The sequence below is a fragment of the Protopterus annectens genome, chromosome 4.part0 (genome assembly GCF_019279795.1).
Source record: "Protopterus annectens isolate FY-2018-M chromosome 4.part0, PAN1.0, whole genome shotgun sequence".
Lineage (NCBI taxonomy): Eukaryota > Metazoa > Chordata > Ceratodontiformes > Protopteridae > Protopterus > Protopterus annectens.
Genome location: NC_056733.1, coordinates 1,702,991,983 through 1,703,017,752, shown reverse-complemented (window position 1 = coordinate 1,703,017,752; position 25,770 = coordinate 1,702,991,983). Strand labels below are relative to the sequence as shown.

General features: G+C 44.2%; 1 protein-coding gene across 3 annotated transcripts in view; it reads right to left on the bottom strand.

Moving 5' to 3' along the window:
* Window positions 1–21,011: 21,011 nt before the first annotated feature.
* Window positions 21,012–25,770, bottom strand: part of N4BP3 (NEDD4 binding protein 3) — a 571,688-nt gene continuing 566,929 nt past the window's right edge. For all 3 annotated transcript variants that reach the window (XM_044069431.1, XM_044069433.1, XM_044069432.1), the window contains exon 5: window positions 21,012–24,121. In XM_044069431.1, coding sequence (XP_043925366.1) covers window positions 23,537–24,121 — 585 coding nt within the window. In that variant the 3' untranslated portion in view covers window positions 21,012–23,536. The remainder of the gene's footprint in view (window positions 24,122–25,770) is intronic.

Sequence of the window (25,770 nt, the reverse complement as noted above, 5' to 3'; positions counted from 1 at the left end):
TTATTGTGCTGCTGACAGGTACAAAAGGTAATCAGTGCTGCAGTTTACCTTGCTGCTAGCAGTCACCATAACTAGAAACTACAGCATAATAAACTGTTAATGAAAGGTAATTAAATATAGTTAATACAGTTCTGATGAAATGAGAGAAGCACAAAAGAAAGTTTTAAGTACACAATGGAATCAGTTCTCAAGTTTATTTAAAAAAAAAATAAAATAAAAATAAAGATGTGTTTGAGCAAATAGTTCAGGACAAAATACAGAAAAGTATTTTTTTCAGAGTCAGGGTGGCAAACAGATTGGAAAGTACAGTTGTGTACACTTACCATAAATGTAGATGCTCGAGTGTCTTCACTGTTGCAGTCATGACTGTAGGGTTCTCCCTTGCCGGCAGGCAGTCCTCGGTTGGCCAGAATCCCAAAGTCTGGGTCCAGCGTCGGCTGCTCAGCCATGCTCCCTGACGTCAGAGCGCCAGGAGGACAAAGCTGACAGCCGACGCCATGTTCTCCAGTTTTTCTTGCCCCAGATGTCAGGTGTTCCAAAATTAGTAAGATCCCATACCCTTTGCAAATACACCTCAAAAGAAGGGTGAAGAAGGGAACCACACAAAAGAAAAAATAAGAGGGCACAGGAGGGAGGTAACAGACTGCAACAGTGAAGACACTCGAACATCTACATTTATGGTAAGTGTACACAACTGTACTATGTTCATCGTGTTTCACTGTTGCAGTCATGACTGTAGGGTTGAATCCCAAAGCAGAATAAAGGGAGGTGGTCATAAAGTAGAGGCGGCTAAAAGGCCCTGCAAGACAGCAGAAGCAAAGCCTGCCCTAGACTTAGAGTAGAGAGGTAGATTGTAGTGCTTGGAAAAAGTATGCACTGGACTCCAAGTAGCAGCTTCCAAAATGTCTTTGGTAGGAACTCCCCTGAGGAAGGCAGCTGAAGTGGCAGCAGCTCTGGTAGAGTGAGTCCTTATACTCCCTGGGATTTGCTTTCCATGGTGTGAATAGCAAAATCTGATTCCATGAGCAATCCACTTAGAAATGGTCTGTTTTAAAATGGCTTTACCTTGGGAATTTGAAGCATAAGAAACAAACAATTGCTCTGATTTGACAAAAGGTTTAATGTCCCAAAGTTAAAAACAAAACCAGCATGACTAAGTCTCAAAAAATACAAGTTGTGAATAATTCCATGTATCAACAGTTGAGCGCTTTCGTCTCTGCATTCGGAGACTTCATCAGAATAAATTGAAACAAATCAAGTTCCTTTTTATACACTGCATACTAGGTCAATTAAATCATTAACCAATTAATACATTTTTTTATGTATTACATCCACATGTAGAATATTCACACACCGTTTCGTTTGGTTGATTTTTATGTTTAATTGGTTAATGATTTAATTAACCTAGTATGCAGTGTATAAAAAGGAACTTGATTTGTTTCAATTTATTCTGATGAAGTCTCCGGATGCGGAGACGAAAGCGCTCAACTGTTGATACATGGAATTATTCACAACTTGTATTTTGGAGACTATTTTTAGACAGCTGGTTTTGTTTTTAACTTTGGGACATTAAACCTTTTGTCAACCTAACTCGACTGGCTGCTTGCTTTCAACTTCGGACAGCCTTCATTGTGCCGGATTCTGTTTTTTCACATTGTTTGGAGATTCAACCTTTTGGTGTGGTTACTAATTGCTCTGATTTCCTAATGTCCTTGGTTCTGTCCAGGTAAAAATGTAGTTGTCTGTGTACATCCAAGGAATGCAAGATCCTTTCCCCCTTATTTTGAGGACTGGGGAAAAAAGTTGGCAAGTGAATAGTTTGATTTAAAGCCACTTTGGAAACCACCTTAGGCATGAAAGTAGGATTAGTCCTCAAAGACACCCCTGTCTTGATGAAAAATAATATAATGTTCCACAGCCGTGAGAGCTTGCAACTCCGAAACTCTCCTGGCAGAGGTAAGAGCTAACAGGATGGCTGTCTTCCAAGATAAAAACTTGATATCAGATGTGGCAGCAGGCTCAAAAGGAGGTAAGGTGAGTTTTTCCAAAACATAGTTGAGATCCCAAGCAGGAATGGGTGGAGATCTAGGGGGGCCTTAAGTTCTTAGCTCCTCTGAGAAACTGTCTCATGAGCTAATGGGAAAAGATTGGAGGGTCTGTATTATAATGAGCAGAAATAACAGAGGCATGGATCTTTATGGAAGAGAAAGAGAGACCCTTATGTAAGAGGTCTGTCAGGTAAAGTAAAATCAGAGGAATGTTAGGAATAAGAGGATCTGAATCTTGAGCCTGCATCCAGGAGCAAAATCTTTTCCATTTTCCTGCATAAGATTTTCTAGTGCTAGGATGTCTGGCTTCTAAAATGACATCCATAACCTGCTTGGGTAGAAGAGAATGAATCAAAGACCCTGGGTTAACCAAGCCGCCAGGCTGAGAGTTTGGACATGGGAGTGCAGAACCTGACCCTGGTGTTGGGACAGAAGGTTCGGAATCTGTGGTAATACCCAAGGGGGCTCCAGACAAAGGTTTTTCAGTGTTGGGTACCAAAACTGTCGAGGCCAATTTGGGGCCAGCAAAATTATCATCTTGGGCTTGTCCTGTTTGATCTTTAATAACACCCGTGGAAGAAGAGGTAGGCGGGAATGCATACCCGAGAGGTTTCTCCAACTGAAAGATAGTGCATCCACTTTCCAAGCTAGTTCGTGGAATGTCCTGGTGCAAAAATCTGTAGTTGATGATTGAGGTGGGATGCAAAGAGGTCTATGTGAGGACATCCCAGACTGCTGTAATCATCCTGAATATTTGGTATCCAGCATCCATTCGTGTGGGTCCGACACGTTTCTGCTCAGACTGTCTGCCAGGAAGTTTTGCTTCCCTGGTAGAAACTGAGCTTGAAGGTCCAGTTTGCAAGCTAGAGCTGTGTTCCATAGATTCATGGCTAGTCTGCAAAGGGGTAGGAATGAGATCCCCTTGCTTGTTTATGTACCACATAACTGTGGTGTTGTCTGTCCGTATCAGTAGCTGTCCTGGTTGTAGAAGATTCCTGAAAGCCCATAGAGCGTTCTGAACGGCTAACATTTCCTTTAAACTGATATGCAGGTGCTTCTGATCCTTTGTCCAAAGGCCCTGCAGACAGTTGCCCTGAAAATGGGCTCCCCATGCATAATCTGAAGCGTCCGTGGTTAGTATCTGAGCGGCTGGAGGCAGACTGAAAGGTTTTCCTATGTTTAGAGTACATGCCTTGGACCACCAAAGGAATTCCTTTTGAAGACAAGGCAGGACAGTGATCTGTATGTCTAAACTGTGGCAATGCTGAGACCATACACTTTTTAGATACCACTGTATTTTCCTCATATGTAGTCTTGCATATGGTACGAGAAGGGTGCAGGAGGCCATGTAACCCAAAGCCTGCAGGAATTTCCTTGCAGATAGCTGAGTTAAAGTTGCCAAGGTTTTGAAAGTTGAAGCCAGCTGTAATTGTTTTTCGGATGTCAGAAATGCCATCTGGGTTGTTGTGTATAGAAGAGCACCCAGAAAGGTTATCTGTTGTGAGGGTATCAAATTTGACTTTTTTATGTTTACAGTGAATCCCAGGAACTTGAGAAGATTTTGAATAAATTCTAGATGCTGGAGTAAGACATCCTTGCTGTCTGCCTGAATAAGACAGTCATCCAGATAAGGGTAAATATGAATTCCCTTGAGTCTGCAATGAGCTACTACTGGAGCCAGGCATTTGATGAAGGCCCTGGGCGCAGTAGACAATCCAAAGGACAGTGCAGAGAATTGATAGTGCCTCGATCTGGCCTTGAACCTGAGGTATTTTCTGCATTCTTGCCTGATGGGAATGTGTAAATATGCCTCCTTTAAATCCAGAGTTACCATCCCTGCATTTTTGGTCAGCATTGGAAGTAGCTGCTGCAGAGTAAGCATCTTGAATTTTGGTATTTCGAGAAAAGTGTTCAAGACTGACAGATCCAGGATGGGTCTCCATGAATTTTGCTTTCTGGGGATTAGAAAGAGCCTTGAGTAAAAAACTTCGTCCCATCTCTGAAAGTGGAACCAGTTCTATGGCTTTCATAGCCAAGAGAGTTTCCACCTGGTTTAAGGCCTCTAACCATTGATGTTTTGGAAGATCCGGCCATCCGCTTGGTCTTGGTAGGGTATGAAAATGGAATTTGTAACCTCTTGAAACCACATCCAGAACCCACTTGTCTTGGGTTATATGAGTCCAATTTAGGTGAAAAAAAGAAAGTTTTCCTCCGAGAGGGGCTTCCAGGCAAGAAGTTCCTGCAGCCCAACCGAGGGAGTCATTGAGCCTGTTTTCTATGAGCTTGCGACCTGTCCTCTCCTCCCCTAGGGGTGGAAGCAGCCCACTGTCTATAAGAGGCTTGCGTTTGAGGCCTTCCTCGGGAGCGTCTGTATCTACCCCTCTGAGGCCTGTCTGAATTGGGAAAGGACCAATTTTTAGTAGGCCAATTCCTACTAAATCTGGGTGGCTGTACTTGCAAGAAATCTTTAACCGTTTGCATTGATTTTGCCTTGTCCTCCATCTTCTTAATCACCTCTTCAGCCTTAGGTCCAAACAAAACATTATGCTCAACAGGAGCATCCAATAACTTAGCTTTTACTTGATCTGGCAAGTTTTGTTCCTTTAACCAAGCATGCCTTCTAATGACTGTACCAGAGGCAGCAGCCCTACAAGAAGCCTCCAAGGCATCAAATCCACAGTGTAAACCATGCTTCCCAACTTGTTCAGTGGCATGCATTAAATCATGTAATTCCTTATCTGCACAGGCAGAAGTCAGCTTTTGTTTCAAAACAGACAGAAGAAATTGCTGGTATTTCAGCATATGAAATTGACAGTTTAAAGCCCTAATGGATAAAGTAGCAGAAGTGCACACTTTTTTGCCCCATCTTTCTAAAGATCTGGAATCCTTCTCAGTGGGAATGGGGTTTTTAGCAGTAGCGGCCTTAACCCCCTTAGGACCCTGAGAAATGGTTTCAGGATCAGCAGTAGGATTCTTGTATAAAAACTGGTGGGAATCAGGAACCCTATAATATCTGTCTGGCTTAACAGGAGCAGGAGGAAAAGAGTCAGGAGTTAAGTTAGCCTCCGAAAAAGCATCATCCACAATATCCAAAATAGGGGGGATAGCCAGGGTTTTATGTTGGGGAAGAAGAAGAAAATCCCTAAGTCTTTTCTTAGATTCCGAGTACTCCTGTCCTTCCCAGTGAAAATGTTCCCTCATTTCATGTAAAGTTTCCCCAAAAGAGAAATCCTCCGGGGGAGAAGCTGAAGGAATGGATTCCTCAGCATCAGAATCCTCATAAGGAGGGAAAGAATATTCCTGGTCAGAAGAAGAAACTGAAGAAACAGAAGCCTGATCAGAGGAGTCATAATACACTTCCTGCCTTGGCCTTTTATCTGGAGGGGGATGTGAACCCCTAATCATAGTAAGTAAGTCCTCCGCCATCTTAATTAATTGTTTCTGAGACTTGGGTGACAGATCAGAAGAGGCCTGGGTTGTAGTCTTTGATTTGGAAGGAGTCTTTGCCTTTATCAGAAGATGAGTAGGCCTGAAAACCCCTTCGGAAGCCGGTACCTGCACAGTGGCTCCGGACCCATCCGAAGGTGCGTTGTCCGAAGGTCCTGCAACAGAAATATTCAAAGGCCTAGATGGCTCCTCGTGGGAGTCCGTTTCGGCCATCGGTTCCTAAATGGCCGATGACAGGGGCTGCAAAAGTACCTCACTGACTACGGCCGAACCTGAAGCTGGCTCTGCTTGTACAATATCGTCTGATTTGGACCTCGGAGGCCTGTCTTTTTCCTTGTGTCATTTGTGAACTCCAGTAGCCGGAACCGAATCCGACGACATTTTGTAATTAAAACGCCTACCGAAGAAATGAAATGCAAAATCGTACCTTCGTTTAATCGTACGTTGATTGAATCTAGCACAAAACCGACAACTAGCTACGTCGTGGTCAGGGCCTAAGCAAGGAATACAGTAAGAATGAAAATCCTTATGAGGTATTTGCTTCCCACAAGAAATACAATTATTAACTTTTTCTGACATCGGACTGGAGCAAGAAAAAAGTTTCCCCAACGGGGTACTTAGCTTTGAGTAGGACAAGAAAGTCTTCGGACTGAAGTACGATTAGAAAAAAATTGTCAGGAGTCAGCCGACTGGCAAATGCAAAAGTACAGTTTTGTACCTACCATAAATGTAGATGTTCGAGTGCTAATACAGCTGCAGTAATCACAGATGGGTTTTCTGCCGTCAGGCGGGTCCTCGGTCGGCCGAAATCCAAAGTCTAGGTCCGGCGTCGGTTGTTGTCGCTCTCTTTCCTGACGTCAGTGCGGCAGGGGTATATAAGACACAGCCGATGCCATTTTCTTCAGTCTTTCTTGCCCCAGATGTCAGGTGCCCCCAGAAGGAAGGCAATACATAAATTATATTTATATACATGCAATGCAATATAATTAAAAATCAGTAGTTGCAAGCAAATATGCCATAGAAGGATAACCCAATCAGGTTGTATGAAGAGGGGTTAGGCCCTAGGCCTTTACCAAGAGGGGAAGGAGGGAGGGAAAACTGTACTGCAGCTGTATTAGCACTCGAACATCTACATTTATGGTAGGTACAAAACTGTACTATGTTCATCGTGCATACAGCTGCAGTAATCACAGATGGGTAGAATCCTAAAGCTACGCTCAGGGTGGTAGGCACTAGGTGGAACTGGGATGAGCCAGAATGCCCTGCAACACAGCAGTGGCAAAGCCTGCTCTAGTTTTGGAATATAAAGGCAGGTGGTAGTGTTTTGTGAAGGTATGCACAGAACTCCAAGTGGCTGCCTCCAAAATATCTTTGGTAGGAACTCCTCTGAGGAAGGCTGTAGAGGTAGCTGTGGCCCTGGTGGAGTGGGATCTGATGCCTGTAGGGACACATTTTCCATGATAGGAGTAACAAAACCGTATGCAGTGGCCAATCCATTTTGAAATTGTCTGTTTGGTAACTGGCTTCCCTTGAGCTCCTACAGCATAGGACACAAATAGTTGTTCTGATTTCCTGAAAGGCTTTGTTCTGTCCAAATAATAACGTAGCTGTCTATGGATATCTAAGGAGTGTAGCAGCCTTTCCCCTTTGTTTTGAGGATTGGGGTAAAAGGTAGGTAAGTGTATGGCTTGATTTAAAGCTACCCTGGATACCACTTTAGGCATAAATGACGGGTTGGTTCGAAGGGAAACCCTGTCCTGATGGAAGATGAGAAAGGGCTGCACGGCCATGAGGGCTTGTAGTTCTGAAACCCTACGAGCAGAGGTAATGGCCAGAAGGAAGGCTGTTTTCCAGGACAAATATTGCAAATCTGTTGAGGCAGCTGGTTCAAAGGGAGGCAATGTTAATTTTTCTAGAATGTAATTAAGATCCCAGGCTGGCATTGGTTGTTTCCTTGGTAATCTTATATTCTTAGCCCCTCTGAGGAACTGTCTTAAGAGTGGGTGAGAGAATAAGGGTGGATCAGTGTTGAATTCTGCAGAAATGGCTGAGACATGGATTTTTATGGAGGAAAATGAAAGTCCACTGTTCAGCAGCTCAGCTAGATACTGTAATACCTGAGGTAAATTCAGTTTTCAAGGGTCCTGGCCTTTTTTCTCATTCCAAGAGCAAAACTGTTTCCATTTTGTGGAGTAAGCCTTTCTAGTAGATGGCCTTCTGGCCTCCAAAATGACATCCTGCACCTCTTTGGGGAGTAGGGTCTGTTGTGGTGTTAAGGAATTTTCCATGCAGCGAGATTGAGTGTTTTCAGCTGACTGTGAAGAGTTTTGTAGCTGTGCTGAGTCAGCAGAAGAGGCATTAGAGGTAGGGATCAGGGAGGAGTATGTGTTAGGCTCCTCAAGAGTGGGTACCAGTGTTGTCTTGGCCAGTCTGGAGCAATCAGTATCATCTTCGGTCTGTCTGCTCTTGCTTTCAAGAGTACCTTGGGCAGAAGAGGCAGAGGTGGGAAAGCGTAAACTGTCCATGCTGTCCAACTGAATGAAAGGGTGTCCACTCTCCAGGCCTTTGGATGAAAGGTCCTTGAACAGAACTTTTCCAATTGATGATTCCTGTGGGAGGCGAAGAGATCTATGTCTGGCCTCCCCCACGCTTGGATTATCTTTGTAAACACTTGAGGATGCAACTTCCATTCATGTGGATCTGTCATATTTCTGCTTAGATTGTCTGCCAGCGTGTTTTCCAAACCTGGCAAGTACTGTGCCTGAAGTTCGATTTGCCATTCCAGAGCCAAGTTCCAAAGTGTCATGGCTAGTCTGCACAGGGGTATGAATGTGTTCCTCCTTGTTTGTTTATGTACCACATTACTGTGGTGTTGTCTGTTCTTATCAATAATTGTCCTGGATGCAGGAGGTCCTTGAAAGCTGTAATTGCATTTATCACTGCTAGCATTTCTTTCTGATTGATGTGAAGGTGCTTTTCCTCTTGGGACCATTTGCCCTGAATGCACCTGTATGTCATGTGCGCCCCCCAGGCGTAATCTGAGGCGTCTGTTGTGATGACTTGATTTGCTTGAGGCTTGCAGAATGGGAGACCTGTGTTTGTTTGACATGCTTGGGCCCACCATAGAAATTCCTTTTGCAAACATGGAATTATTGGTATTATTGTTTCCAAACTGTGGCTGTGTTGAGACCATAGGTTTTTTAGGTACCATTGAAGTTTCCTCATATGCAACTTTGCACATGGGATTAAAAGAATGCAAGATGCCATGAAGCCCAGAGCCTGCAGGATTTTCCTTGCAGTAAGCCTGGTACAATTTGCTAGTATTTTGAAGTACTGAGTTAGTTGCCCCTGTTTTTCTGGCGTGAGATAGGCCATCTGGGTGTTTGTGTCCAAGTTGGCACCCAGGAAAGTTATTTTCTGAGATGGTGTTGGCCTGGATTTCTCTTTGTTGACTGCGTATCCCAGGGAATTCAGTAACCATGTTACATAAGCCAGATGTTCCAGAAGTATGTGCTTGCTGTCCGCTTGGATCAGGCAGTCGTCCAAATAAGGGTAAATTTGTATCCCTTGAAGTCTGCAGTAGGCAATTACTGATGCCAGGCATTTCGTGAATACTCTGGCCTCAGTAGATAAGCCAAAGGGCAATGCAGAGAATTGATAGTGAATTGAACCTGCAAGAAATCTGAGGTATCTTCTGCAGCTTTGTCTGATTGGGACATGCAGGTATGCCTCCTTGAGGTCCAATGTTACCAGCCAAAACTCCTTGCCCAGCATGGGAAGAAGCTGCTGTAATGTGAGCATCTTGAATTTTGGTATGAGTAAGAATGTGTTTAGGATGGATAAGTCCAAAATGGGTCTCCAGTCGGTTCCTTTCCTTGGTACCAGAAATAGCCTGGAATAAAAACCTTGACCTTGTTCGTGAGTAGGTACCTCTTGAATAGCTTTCATGTCTATGAGCTTTGAAATTTGTAGTTGTGCCTCTGCCCTTTGATTGTGTGGCAGGTTTGGCATGCCTCTCATTTTTGGAAGAGTGTGAAAATGAAATCTGTAGCCACTGTTTATAACGTCCAGGCTCCATTTGTCTGTTGTGACAATATGCCAATTTCTTGTAAATAATGCCAGCTTTCCTCCCAAGGGTGCTGCCAGCTGAGACTTGCTTGGCATGGAAAGGAGGAAGTCATTGGGTTTGTTTCCTGTATTGTTGTGCACTGTCTTCGCCACCTCTTGGTGCTGGAGTTTGCCATTGCCTGCCTCTATATGATCCTTGTGATTGTCCTCTGCCCCTTGTGCCTGTATCTACCTCTTTGGGGCTTGTCCGTGGCTGGAAAGGACCAGTTTTTAGTAGGCCAATTTCTGCTAAAACGTGGTGGTTGCACCTGTAGAAAAGCTTTGACAGTTTGCATAGATTTGGCTTTTTCTTCCATTTTCCGTAGTATCTCCTCAGCATTAGTACCAAATAGCACATCCTTTTGTAAAGGAGCATCTAGTAGTTTAGCTTTCACATGATCAGGCAAGATTTGTTCCCTAAGCCAGGCATGTCTACGAATGACTGATCCTGTAACAGCAGCTCTACTTGAGGCCTCTACGGCATCATAGCCACATTGTAAGGTGTGTTTACCCACTTGTTCTGCACTATGCATCATATCCTGCAACTCCTTCAAATCTGGTTGTTCAGGTTGAGACATTTTATTTCTTAATTGTGATAACAGAAACTGCTAATATTTAAGCAGATGAAACTGACAATTTAAGGCCCTCATGGCTAGGGTGGCCGAGGTATATACCTTTTTTCCCCACCTTTCTAAGGATCTTGACTCTCTTTCAGAAGGTAGTGGATTCTTAGCAGTAGAGGCCTTCATTCCCTTGGGGCCTTGAGAAATGGTTTCAGGGTCAGCATTATGGCTTTTGTAAAGGAATTGGTGGGAGTTAGGAACTCTGTAGTACCTTTCAGGCTTGACTGGGGCAGGAGGCAGGGAATCCGGATTAAGGCAAGCCTCCGCATAAACATCATCAAGTATGTCCAAGACAGGAGGTATCGCCAGAGGTCTGTGTTGAGGTAACAAAAGAAATTCCCTAAGTCTTTTCTTGGAATCAGAAAAGTCTTGGCCTTCCCAATGGAAGTGTTCCCTCAAGGTGTGCAAGGTTTCCCCAAAAGAAAAATCCTGTGGAGGAGATACAGAAGGAATGGACTGCTCTGCATCAGAGTCTTCAAAAGGAGAGTAAGAGTGTTCCTCTACATCAGAATGTTCTGAAAAAATGAAGCCCTGATCAGAAGAGGGAGAATCTTCCTCCACTCTGGGTCTCTTGTCTGGAGGGGGTTGGGAACCCCTGATAAGAGTAATTAAATCCTCAGCCATTTTAAGCATCTGCTTTTTAGGCATGGGGCCTGGAGATGGGCCCTGTGCAACAGGCCTCTTGGGATGCCTGGCTGATTTGGACTTAGTAAAGACCTTAATGGAAAAGGAAGATGAGGGTCTAAAGACACCACAGGTGGAAGTGGACCTGTCCACATTAGGAGGCTCAACGCTCACAGTGGCTTCGGTGGTTGTAGTCTGGGTATGGGCCGAGGTACCTGTGGTCTCGGTTACAGAAGACACCGCCAAAGAAGTGTCGTCGGTAGTCAGGGACTGCATAGGTGTCTCGCTGAGAACCGGACCACGTGTAGCCGGTTTTGGCGTGGTGTCGATGGAGACCGCGGACCTCGTGTGTCGGTCCTTGTCCTTGCGTTTTTTGGACAAAACGGTAGTCTGAGTCTCCGACGACATTTTATAATCAAAGGCTTTACCAAAAAGGTGTTGGGCGAACTCCACCCGACGCTTAATAGTGCGTTTATTGAAAGTAGCGCAAAAGCGACAGCCTGAGACGTCGTGGTCTGGGCCTAAACAAGGTACGCAGAGGGAATTATTTGCTTCCCACAAGAAATACAATTGTTAACTTTTTCTGACATCGGTCTGAGGCAAGAAAAGTTTCCCCAACGGGGTACTTAGCTTTAAAGAAGACTTCGGTTTCCAATTTTTCGTAAATTCAGGAGCTGGCCGACCGGCACTTGCGAACTGCTTCTGCTTCGGGCACCGCGCGGCAAAAAAGACTGAAGAAAATGGCGTCGGCTGTGTCTTATATACCCCTGCCTCACTGACGTCAGGAAAGAAAGCAACAACAACCGACGCCGGACCTAGACTTTGGAATTCGGCCGACCGAGGACCCGCCTGATGGCAGAAAACCCATCTGTGATTACTGCAGCTGTATGCACGATGAACATCTGCTATCACCGCACGGCAAGAAAGACTGGAGAACATGGCGTCGGCTGTCAGCTTTCTACTCTTGGCGCTCTGACGTCAGGGAGCATGGCTGAGCAGCCGACACCGGACCCAGACTTTGGGATTCTGGCCGACCGAGGACTGCCTGCCGGCAAGGGAGAACCCTACAGTCATGACTGCAACAGTGAAACATGATGAACATCAACTTTTCTGAAAAGCTAGCAGAGTCATACTGGTAAAACAAATTCAATGATTTTCATTTTATTTATCCTTTGTATACCAGGCTAGTCCCACTAGGCTGGTGGCCTCTTTTGAGAGCGGAAGAGAGTTGGTATTTATACTACTACTAGGGGAAATTTGGCCAGGGCATTAGAGAACTTTTCCCACTATTTTTGATAGATGCTGTGGGATCTTATACAGCTGCCTGAGCTAACACCTACTCAAGCAGATGGGACTTCAATTTTAGTGTGACCTGAAGGATGCCACATTCAGGATTGCAGCATCCCCTTTAGAGCCACAATGGTCAGCACTTCAACTACGACACGAGAACAGAACCCACGGCCTTCTATACCAAAGGCAAGCATGCAACCTGTTGCTACACTAACACAAAGAAAACAAAAGGTCATTTCTGAAAAAACAAAAAGATGCTTATTTAAAGAAATGGAAATATGCTGATTATTTATCATCTACAGGCAGCAAAATGGACATATCAAGTTAGTCAACCGCTCCTTATCTGACAACACAGTTTATATTTACATATTGTACATTGCTTCAGCCTCTCTATTAACACACAAGAAGAACAAGAAAATATTTTATAGAAACTACTGGAAATTCATATGGAAAACCAGACTTACTGTGGATAAATTACATTGCTGCTCATGTATCCTTACGCTGGTGAAAAAGAGGACTATCTCAATGTATACAGGATAATATGTGTTAAGAGGGAAGTCTTGAATGACATGGTTTAGTAAGTCAATACACAAATTTTATATTTCCTGTAACTGGAAGACTAGAATGACTTGGGAAGGTACGCCTCCAAACTTCCCCACGTGGAATGAGGGACCACTGATATATGACAGGAACAACTCCTCTGAAAAAATGGCTTGTCTCTAGACATCAGCTAAAATCAGGCAAGAGCAATCATCATAAAAATACTCTCCTGTTGCACAAAATACTTAGCTTTATGAACTCACTTTTGTACAGTCAGATATTTTCCAGTTACTCCCTCTATGGCAGTTAACAAAATTAAAGTATGCTAGAAGCAGACTGCTGCTAACGAGGCCAGCAGTACCAACATTTAATTCTTATACTATGGCAGCACAAGGCGGGACAAAATTACAGTCATTTATACTGGAAACGTCTGGCTGGCAGTACCAGACGCCGTATTATCTTCACCGATTAGGCTGCAGCATTTGAATGTACGTTCCAATACATCTTTAGCTCTGATTAGAGTGGACCTAACGGGTGGAATGCACGCTTTTGTAATATTATTCCTGAAACAAACAATGTGGTCTGTTCTTACCACATACAGAGCTGAAAGACAGAACAACAGTGGAACTTGCCACCTCAAGCTGCTTACTGGGATTTAGGCTGAGTGCATCTTGAAACCACAGGAACATCTTGTATGCAAACTAAAAGAAAATAGCACTGCTCCATTTTTCCAAAAGGCCATTTATTTTACCTAGAGAAAAGTTACCATTTTAGATTAAAAGGACTATTGAAATTTAATTATACGAGTACAGAGAAACCTCTTTAGACATTACTGATGCTACATCTTTAGAGGAGGGGGGGCTGGCATGGTTTCAAAGGAACATAACATTTGAAGGAACATCCTAGAAGTGAAAAGCCTCCTCACAATTCAAAGTTAAGCAATCTTACCTAAGATGTCAACTCATTTCAATGTACTTAGCCAGGTAGTATTTGAGCTGGTATGACAAGCTTTCCCCTCTGGGCTCCAAATGTATAACACTGCTATGTTTTGCAGTCACTTTGTCCTAATGATTCTGTGTACAGATGTGAATCACAGCTAGCTTAAAAAAATACAGACAAGTTTTGCATATTCTAATTGTCCTGTAAAAAACACAGTCATCACTAGACTTAATTCTCAGTACAATAATGTCACAGGCTGCTCATAGCCCTGTATAACAATGTCGCAGGTTACTGTTAAAGTGATTTTCCAACATTCCTAAGTGGATCTCACAATATGTAGAATTAAGTGCTGCAATACATTTCTTCCTTGTCATTTTCTGCTCACTTATTTGGGCTATCTTAATAAAAAGCTTCACAGCCTTTTTTATTAAGCCAAGGCCCAAATAAATTTATTGTACCCCTAAATGACATCACCTCATGGATAAGAATAGGATGTGTCCACAAACTTTAACAGAAGAGCACCCACACAGTGTTGTACTCATTAAACTCTAGGCATGCACCACATGGTAATCCCTGCACTGACTTCATGGATAAGAAGGTTAAGTGAATCCTTCATGATGTTTGCAGGAAAAAAAATATGTATACAAAGGAAATTGTAAGCAGGAACACAGATTACAGAAACCATTGGAAAGAAAATGCATCATGGAGCTACAGATACTGCATACTGTAATGCAAAAGGCAAGAACAATATATTGAAAAATAGAAGTTATGTACTCACCATAACGTTCCATCTGAGTAGTTATACTTCATTTTTCTGCAACCTGCGGGTATTCGGATCCATAACGGATCCAAGCCGGCAACTTTTTTTTCCCTAGCATCTGCTCCAAGCTTCAAGCTCCTCCCCCTACCCATAAAGCACTACCATCTCCTACCTTCCCTCAGATCGAGTTTGCTGCAACTAATTACATAAGCAACTCAGCCCAATGAACCAAAACCTGTAAAAACAGGACAAGGTCCAGGTGACGGAGGGAGGGAGGGAAGGAAGGTATAACTACTCAGATGGAACATTATGGTGAGTACATAACTTCTATATCTGAAGTAGTTAACTTCATTTTATCTGCAACCTGTGGGACAGAGTCCCCTGCTACTCCAATCCTGGGAGGCCCTTATGGAAGGATATTCCTGAGTACCGCAGAGCCAAAGGATGCTCTACCCCTAGAAATCAGATCTAATTTGTAATGGAAAATGAAGGTATGTGAATTGGCCCAGGTCGCTGCTGCACAAATGCACAAAGGAACCCTAGTCCAAAAAGCAGCAGAAGTCGCCACAGACCTGGTAGAGTGAGCTTTGACAATACCAGGTGGAGATAAACCTTTTGCTTTATAGGCATGCGAAATGCAGAGAGTGATCCATCTGGCCAAAGAAACAGCTTTTCCCAGAAAAGCTTTGGAAAAGGAAACAAACAACTGGTCAGTCTTGCGGAATGATTTTGTTCTATGAAGACAGAAGCGAAGTTGTCTATCAACATCTAACAAATGAAGCTTGTATTCACCTTTATTTTGGAAGTTAGTGAAGAAAACAGGCAGATTAATGGACTGGTTTATGTTTGCTTCAGATGCCACTTTGGGTAAGAAGGAAGGATTAGTACGGAGAGAGACCCTATCCTTATGGAAGACCAAATAAGGAGGCATGGCAGACAGAGCTTGAAGCTCAAAAACCCTCCTAGCAGATGTAATGGCGACTAGGAAAGCTGTCTTCCAGGATAAAAATTTCAAATCCACCAAAGCCGCAGGTTCGAATGGAGGAGCCACCAATGCCTGTAAGACAAAGGTAAGGTCCCAAAGAGGCATTAAATCCTTGACAGGAGGATGCAACAGAAAAGTGCCTTTAAGAAAAGACATATACAGCCTAGAGGAGACTAAGGCAATGTTGTCTTCACCAACATGAAAATCAGAAATGGCTGCCAATTGTGCTTTCACTGTGGAGGAGCTAGCTCCTTGCTGAAAAATGCCAGACAAGAAATCCAACACCGCTAGAACAGGGGCTGTAAAGGGATCTAGTTTTCTCTGTGAGGCCCAAATGGAAAAACGCTTCCATTTACTGCGATAAAGTTTCCTAGTGGAATCTTTAAGAGAAGCCACCAGAATGGATTTTACCTGGGATGAAAGACCGGGAGTCATGGCAATCAATGGAACTGGAGCAACCAAGCTGTCAGCTTGAGGCTGCCCAGGTCAGGCGGATGGGCACCTGACAGATGGGAGATTAGATCCGGGCAGGGATCCAAAACACACGGAGGAGTTAAGAGATGAGACCAAAGGAAAAGGAACCAAACCTGACAAGGCCAGAACGGGACAATGAGGATAACTTTGCACAGCAGTTGGCAAACTTTCTGAAGAAACTTCGGAATGAGTGGCAATGGTGGATAAGCATACAGAAGCCCGGGGGGCCAAGCATGGACTAGAGCGTCTCTGGGGACTTCCTCTGGTGAGGGAATCAGAGCGAAGAACTTGCTGCACTTCGCGTTGGAAGGAGATGCAAAGAGATCGCAGCAAGGCTGACCCCATGCAAGGAAGATCTCCTCCGCTACAGACTGTTTCAGAGACCACTTGTAAGGCATCAGAATAGCCCGACTCAATCTGTTCGCTAAAATGCTGGAGCGCCCTGGGATGTGCGTTGCTATCAGAAACCGACCGGTAGAGATTGCCCATTCCCACACTCTCATGGCCTCGCGACATAAGGGGTAGGATCTGGTTTTCCCCTGCTTGTTGATATACCAGACAACCGACATGTTGTCTGACTGAACTGCAATCAATCCGAGAGGAAGGACAGTGTGAAAGGCTTCCAACGCTAAAAGCACTGCCCTCATCTCTAGAACATTTATGTGCAACTTGGTCTCTGACTGGGACCACGTGCCTTGGACTGTCCTTCCCAAACAGTGTCCCCCCCACCCGAGTTGGGAGGCGTCCGTGGTCACTGTGCCTTGGATTGGAGATGACGCGAAGGGATGTCCTTCCATCTCCGGTGAATTTAACCACCAAAGAAGGGACGTCCTGCAGACTTGACTGATCCTGATCGGAAATTCCATGGGCAGGTCTAACCAAGACCATTGAACAGCCAGAGTCCATTGAAGAACCCGCATATGAAGGTGCGCACAAGGGAGAATCGATATGGAGGCAGCCATGGAGCCCAGTGCCCGGAGAACCTCGCTCGCCTTTGGAGACTTGAAGTTCGCTATCTGAGCTATGTGGCACCTGAGGTGTAAGATCCTGTCTGGAGTTAAGAATACCTTCATCTCCAAAGTGTCTAGCCATGTCCCAATGAAGTTTAGAACTTGTACTGGTTGCAATTGGGATTTCTGAACATTGACTGTAATTCCCAGTAGATCTGCCAAAAGAATGAAGTAATCTCGGGCCAGACAAAGGTGATGCTTGTTGGGCGCAGCGAAGAGCCAGTCATCTAGGTAAGGAAACACCTAAATACCCTGAAGCCTCAGGTGAGCAGCTACAACTGCCATTACCTTGGTGAATACCCTGGGGACTGTGGTGAGACTGAAGGGTAGGGCTCTGAACTGAAAATGACTGGCTCCTAGCCGGAAGCGCAAAAACCTGCGGGAGCTTCTGTGGATCTTGATGTGGTAGTAAGCATCCTGGATGTCTAACGAGCACATCCAGTCGCACTCTCGAAGATAAGGTAGAATGGACTGTAGGGTGACCATCCGGAATTTCTGTTTGGCTACAGACAGATTCAACGTTGACAGGCCTAGAATGGGCCTGAGGTTCCCCCGTCTTTTTTGGCACTAAAAAGAACCTTGAGTAGACACCTGATCCGGACTGATCAGGGGGAACCTGTTCGATGGCTCATTTGAGAAACAGCTTTGAAACTTCTAGAGCTGCAGCCTCCCTGTGAGCGGGTGGAACATCCGGGAGGTGTTTTGGAGTATTTGGAGGGGCAACAAATGGGATAGTGTAACCTCTGGATATAATCTGTAACACCCAGAGATCTGTCGTAATGGACTCCCATGCCGCTGGGTGTAAGGACAATCTTCCTCTGACTGCCTCCAGAGTAAGACAGCCGGGCAACCCCTCAGGGCTGCTGACCAGATCTATCAGAAAAAGGTTCCCTAGACACAAAATTCCTGGGCCCCCCTCTACGTCTGGGTCGGCGTCGATCCTCTGCCTCTGGGGGAATAGTTGTCCTGAGAATCCCAGGAAAACTGAGATTTTCGGAACCACATCTTCTTCTGCCCTCTTTGATTCCTAGAGAAGGACCGCTGAGGGTTAGAGAAGCGGATCCCAATGGCAGACAAAGTCTTCCCATCCTTTTTGCTTTGGACAAGTGTGTCACATACTGTCTTCCCAAAAAGAGAAGAACCATCATAGGGAGCGTTAATAAATGACGCCCTGAAAGGGTCTGTGAACTGACACAACCTGAGCCAGGCATGATGCCTCATGACTACACCTGTCCCAGCCACCCTAGCTGCTTCTTCCGTGGTATGAAAAAGGAGCCGCATAGACGTGTTTGAGACTGACTTCAGAGTAGACATTTTCGCAGAGAACAACTGTTTGTCCTGCAGCGATAAAGACTCTGGGGGCGACTCAGCGAATTCCGATGCGAGGTCTCGCTGAAGCCAGATCACATGTGCCAAATAGTTCAGTGCATGGATTGAAAAGGTCGCTGAGGAACAGACGCACTTCCCAAACCTATCCACCGACATGGACTCCTTGTCTGGAGGGTGGACTGAGGAACTCTCCTGTGCTAGTTCCTTCTTGGTGGCTGCTGCAACCAACATAGCGTCAACTGGGGCTCCTTTTGACCAAGGTTGTCTGTCGGAAGGAGGAGATAAAATTTTATCAGGGCATTTGGGGGATGGGCTCTACGGTGTCAGGCTCCTTCCATGCCCGCGTGGTGATAAGATCCACCAAGGGGTCCGCTGGCGGGAACACCGGAAGCAGATGGGCCTGTGCCAAAGGCCTCCAGGAACACTGACTCATCCCCAGATGGTTTTGGGGCTGACCAAACTCCCCTCTGGCGGAGGATTTCCATAATTTCTCTGAAGGAGACGTCTTCGGGAGGTGACCTGGGGGAACCTTCTCCTTCATCTAAGTCAGTGTCTGTAGTGAGGTACTCGGGGGAGTCCAAGTGCCTCCTTTTGCACTTGTGCTTACGGTGACTCTCTTCAGTGGGACTCTCAGAAGAGGATTTTTGAGCCTCAGGAGGTTCCTCAGGGAAAATAACCTGGGGATCCTCTGGCACAGGCTGTCCCTGAGACAGGATGAAGGGAGTCACTGCCAAATCCAGGGGAGTCTGGGTGGAATCCGAGGGGATGGGCTGGGGTCTCAATCCCTGGGAGAGAACCCTCTCCACCACTTCGAAGGAGAGTGGACCTCCTTGGCACACAGCAAGGAAGATGCCCTCCCCGGATCCGAAGCAGGGACTGGAGCCGAAGCAAGGTTAGCCTGAGGTCCGAGGAAATGGGTCGGATCCAAAAAGGGCGGAGCCGAAGAATCCATTCCCTCAGGTCCGACTCCCTGTCCGCGGCTCCAAGAGTCTCTCAGATCCGAACTAGATCCAAGGAACTCAAGGTAACAGCTGAAGACGAGGTTGGAGGAACCATCGGCGCCGAGCTACCAGCTCCGAAAATCCTCGGATCCAAGAGCCCTGAAGCTGAAGCACAGATCAGGTAAGGAGTGATGGGGTGGAAAAAGGGCATGGAGGTCCCGGGAGAGGGGCCTGGCAAGACTCCCATCTGTATTTGGGTCTGAATGAATCTCTGCATCATCCTGTCCATGTCCAAGTCCGATAAGCTCAGAGTCGATCACGAAGAGGCCACCGACTCAGATCTGGCTGGTATGCGCAATAACGGGGAGGAAGGCCTCCGGTCTGAATGTTCCAACGGCTCCGGTGAGAAGCGAGGAAACTGGAGCCATGGAGAAACTGACCTCATGGCCTTAGAAGTGGGACTAAGAAAGAGCTCCCTGTCCGGGGATCTCTTGCGAGGTCTGTCCTTTCTCTTGTCCCTATCTTCTTTGCACCTTTCTCTGTCCTTTACTTGTCAGCCACACTGACTGTAGATTTGTCTTTACTTGACCCAGCACCAGAAGAAGAGGGAGTTTGACTCCCTGTCTGGGTGGGAGGTTGAGCACTAGGTACTGAGGCCATGGCAGATTCCAGCATGGATGCGGGGAGAAGGCCTTTAGCTACTAATTTGGCCTTCCGATCCCTGAGGGCCCTAGGATTGAACCCGGTGCAGACAGCACTTTGTGTGGACAAATGTGCTACTCCCAAGCAAGTAACACACAGAGTGTGACCATCAGCCGGGGAGAGCTTATGGCCACATACTGTGCATTTCTTGAACACAGATTTTGGCTGATCAACCATGGTCCTGCATCAAAAAACACACTACCTACTAAAAACACCACAAACAAACACAGGTAGGGGAAGGGCAGGCCTAACAACTACTCTACCGAGTTAAACAAAAACGTTTTTTTTTCTTTGACTAACCGATGAATAAGCGATATACTAAAGGGAGGAAGGAAAATAATCAACTCAGACACAAAGAGACTAAGTATTAATAAAACTTACTATCCCTGAGCTCAGAGCGAAGGAGACCATGATGCACACTACTGGTGCGGCAAACGAGATCTGAGGGAAGGTAGGAGATGGTAGTACATTATGGGTAGGGGGAGGAGCTCAGAGCTTGGAGCAGATGCTAGAAAAAAAAAACTTGCCGGCTCAGATCCGATACGGATCCGAATACCCACAGGTTGCAGATAAAATGAAGTTAACTACTTCAGATATCACTTTAAGCAAACCACTGCATAGATAAAAAGGGAATATAAAAAGGCTCAGTAGCTCTATCATGGGATAATTTAGTATCAGTCACTCACTGGAATTTGTGCTATGGGCCACAAATCTAAAAATGCAATGGAAAACAGCAGTAAACCAGCAAACACAAAACTTACGTTTATTTAACACTGAGATTAAAGTTTGACTCTCTGTGCCACATGGAAAAAAACTCCCTTACTAGACAGGATGAGACACATTGGACTGTAAATACTCCGTCAGTCACTACACAGTGGTCATGTCTTGGTATTTACTTACTGTATATGGCCAAACTAAGATATATCCACAGCAGAGCAATAGTATGCTCACAAAGTCCATAAAATGTATGGCATCCTCAGCATATAATCCTAGTCAGCAGGCAATCTGCACTATATGATATGACAGAGTACATATGTAACAGAGTGCCACATCACAGACTATATATATATATATATATATATATATATATATATATATATATATATACACCATGTATCTACATATCATGAGAAAACATTTCATATGTATCACACACATCTGCATTTCATATCAAATAATATACTTAAATTAGTATATATGCATATCAGAATTTTACTTATTCTACATACATATTTGCATATCAGTTATTGTACATATCACATATTTGTAAAACATTACATAATGTTGTATTGGTATACATAATATACATAGTGTGAACTCCATTAGCAGTGCAAAGTGTTACACATACTTTTACTTGGATTACCCACACTGGCTGCTTCCCAAAATTTCCAACCTTGCTAATATACAGAGCCCCTACACCTTAGCATGTGTAGGGTATTAATTGCAGGTAAAAATTAAGTAATGGTCACCAAAATGCCTCAGTGGCTTAGCACTATCTGTATTCCATGTGGGCAGTGTAAAGCTAAGAGATGGTACAAGGCTCCACACCATGCTGCTTTATGAAGAATGTATAAGAAACCTAAAAATGCCAGTACCTGCCTTCAAACAGCTCTGCACCACTGTACAAAATCAAGACCTTAAAGCTCACAAGCTTAATCAGCATTGACCCATGTGTCACAGTAGTAACACAGAATCTGCGAGTGCCCAAAACTCAGTAGACAGTACAGTCACAGAAATGCCTACAAAAACGTGTGAGAATTCAAAACTCCTACTGCAAGCTGGAATACAGCCAGTGTCATGATTCAGGAAAAGTAAGCATTTTAAAACTCAAAAATATCAGCCACTGCAGTGCCATATGTAATTCTGATACATGTAGGGTGCCTCAGTGGGCTAAACTTCCAAATGTCAAATGGAACTAAACTCCTATGACACAGTGCTTTAAGTGTACAAGGATGCTCTCGAAAGCTCACAGTGCTAGCCAGCACAGAGTCGTGTTGCAGTACTAAATAATGTTCAAGCAGTCAGCTCATGCTACAAGCTGCCACAAGTCCATATAATTTTATTACCCTTGGCATGTTTAAGCAGCCCAAAACTCCAAACAGTAGCCAGCAGTCATTACTACTCAAGACTGCCAGTGCTAACTGAAATCAATGCCAAAATACTGACTGGCAGCAGGTCCACGGGGCCTGGGAGAACTTAAAGAATGCACTGGCATCTCAAAATATGTGGTGATGGCTAGTCTAAATCCTTCTGCTACAGTCTGATGTAAAAATATGTGGGTACTCAACTTTGCCAGTGACATTTAGTGTCCAATCAATAAATCCTAGCACTACACAGGAATGTTTATACATCCTGAAGAATGACGGGGAATAATAATGCTAGATTTATTTCACTGACGTTAACTTAAACATGTGTAGGTGCCCTACTATTCATACTGGATCTTGACTTCCTGGAACCATGCTCAGAGCTGTGCAGACAGCTTTAAAAACAGCACAAAAGCTAAAATGTCATCTTGTAAAAACTGAGCACAAGTTTGTCAACTGGACATCTTGCAGCCACATCCTACAAACCTTTATGAAATAAAAGAGCAAAACATTAAAGTGCAAGAGAGCACAACAGTAATCCCAGCTCTGACACAGCAGCAAGCAACAGCCATAGCTGGAGCCACAGAATGTGCCACAGAGATGGATAATACCCTTTACAAGGTGCTGTAGTCAACACTTCAAAATCTAAACTTCACTTTTACCAGCCTCTTGTTAGAGCATGCATACTACTACTACTACTGTCAACTTTTAAAACAAAGCTAAAATAAATACAGAATTTCAAAAGTAGATCATCCTGACTGTGCAATGCAGAATGCTGAGATTTGCCAGTGGCTGTCTGTCCTTAATTCCACTCCATGATTTCCAGGAGCCCATGAGTTAATGAAGTTTAGGAATGTTTTCACAAACATCATAGCATGGAGTAGGCTAGTATGTAATAATACTAGTTGGCTGATAAAATGAACAGTACAATGTCTTAAGAGAACTTGTATATTTCTTAACATATGCATATCATCAAAAGAAAGTCATGAAAGTAAAAAACAACTCCTGTGCCGCCAAGGACATATAGGACATTTCACGTGCATCAGTGACTTAAACAGTAATAAAAAAGAAGCCAAGCAGCTCTGCAATTTAAAAAAAAAAGTCATGGAGTGCTGACTGCATTTTTCTATAACCAGTCCAGTTCGAGGTGGGCTTTGCCTCATTTTTGCCTGTAATAAGAATATTTACCCTTCCTATCAAACACTAGCAAAAAAAAAAAAAAAAAAAAAAAAAAAAAAACCTGACCAGTCTGGTTTCACTGAGTAGCACTTCAGACACATTTTGTAGATGCACCTTTTAATTTTATAGACAGGTTTTTGACAAATAACACCAGAAATCCCCTTTTACAGGGGTGACCATATGTTGGACTGACTTGACAGTATACACATAGGGTCTGTCAGGAGTCAAAGTCTAGATCTGTAGCTCAGTCTCAGCTGTTATGCTACACCGCTGCCTTCCTTAGGCATAATAAATAAAGTCTCCCATCTTTAAAGTCATCATGGAAGGAAGCTGCTCAGGAACTACGTCAGTCCATCTGGCTGCAAATTAATTAATGGAGTGGTAACTTTACTTTTTGCAGTACGGCTTGAAGCAGCAACATTGCATCTGACACCTTCCAAATCAACAGCAGCTGTCAAATATCAGACGATTCAATTCTTTCAATCCAAGGTAAAACCTGTTGCTTGGAATCTGCCACAAGCCTCTGTAGTTCTTCTAGCTGTGTTTCCAGTGACTGATTTCTGTGGTACATCTCCAAATAATTGGCTTGCAGTTCCTTCTGGTACCGGATTACCTTTTCCTTCTCACCTTGCCAGGTGTTACGTTCTGCCTCAAACCTTGCTGCTTGTGCTTCACTTTGCCGCCTTTCCAGCAGCAGTTCTGCTTTTAACCTCTCAAACTGAAGAACTAGTGTTGATGTACCCCCCTCCTGCTGCAGACCCCTACATTTGACATCATCAGTTTCACAGTTCAAGTAGTCCTTTGTGTCTGAACCATCTTTGCATTTTTCATCTCTCACCTGACTGTCCTTTCCACAAGGAGAGAGCTGCATAGAGTATTTCAGCACTTTGATATGCTCATCTTTGACCTGCAGTTCAGCCTGAGCTTCCCGGAGTTCTGATTTGAGACTGAAAAGTTCACTTAGTTTCTTTGCTACTTCAATCTGTGAGTCCTTTAGCTGCTTCTTAAGCAATGAGACCTCTCCTGCCTTCCTACAAACCTAAAATGAAAACAAAGAGCGAGAAAAACACATTACTACAAATAAAATGAAGCACATGCATTTTAACACACACACACACACACACACACACACACACACACACACACACACACACACACACACACACACACACACACACACACACACACACACACACACACACACACACACACACACACACACACACACACACACACACACACAAAAAAAATCCAGTGAAAACCTGCAACACGCGATGTTCTAGGTCACAAAGCTAGCTGTCTAGAAAGTTTGTTACTGAAGTTATCTGTCAACTAAGTAAACTAACTGCTGCAAATGGACCTGGTTCAGCCAAAACCCAGGTAAGGCAAATATTAAAGCAAACAAAATGCCACCTTAAAAGCCCATTATAAATCACAGTTCCAATAACAAACACAGTTACATGACATGCAAAAATAAACACTTAGACAGTAGGGATGACACCATGGTGTAGTGAGATGTAGCCATGACTACACCACAGCCGATACGGGTTCAACCGACAGCAAAACCCAGATGCTGAAAGAGTCTTCCAAAAGTGAAGGGGTGAGTGGGTGTTGTTAACTCTCCTATTCTAGGGGAAGGAGAGGGACTGTGTCCCACCAAAGAATCCCCAGTGTAGACCCCAAGTTGGTGGAAGTTGTCAATTCCATAGGAGCACAAGACAGGCTGAAGGAATAGAAACTCGCATGAGTGAGCAATATCCACACACTGCATTGACCGCATGGTGTGCCCAGGAGCAGCATATAACAGGTTAGACTCATCAGAATAACGAAGCCACCTAAAATGATAGCCCACTACTAAGCAGTTCTTGACTCACTGTCACTGGCTATTACAGATCAATTGATTAACAGCAGAACAAATGGTTGGGTGGAGAAATAAAAAAAATATTTTACAGAGAGCAAATAATGCTGTTATCTTGAGTAATATGCATCAAGCTAAAATAATGGAATGTTATATCATCAAATGTACGAAAAAATGTTGGTCTTTATAATGGAAAAACTTGTATTCAGTACACAGTACTAAATACCCTCATATACTATGGAAGTATGCCAAATGATAACCAAAACATGGGTGCACACTTTACCACACAGGCCCTCTTTGGGATAACCAAAACATGGGTGCATACTTATCTTGCAGGCCCTCTTTGGGAAAAGTACAGTTGTGTAACAACTTACCATAACAGCAGATGTCCTACTGATTACTGTTGTAGTATTCAAAGCAGATGGGTTTTCACTGTTGACATCAGGCTGGGGCACCAAAGAGTAAACCTTGAAGACAACACAACAGTAGAACCACAAAGGACGCTCCACGGAGAACGGTGAATTAACCACTTTTAATACAAAAAAACGAACGACTTAGCGCTTTCACCAGTACAACTTCTGAAGAAGCCAGTTGTACTGGTGAAAGCGCTAAGTCGTTCGTTTTTTTGTATTAAAAGTGGTTAATTCACCGTTCAGCCCTTGTGGTTCTACTGTTGTGTTGTCTTCTACGTTTTGTGCCCCGAGTGGGTTTTTTATGTGGTTGCTAAAGAGTAAACCTTCCCTGGAGCATACATCTGAGATAACTCAGCTCGCTAGTGCAGGGGTATATAGACAAATGTACGAGTGTAAAAGCTTTGATTTCTTCTCCCA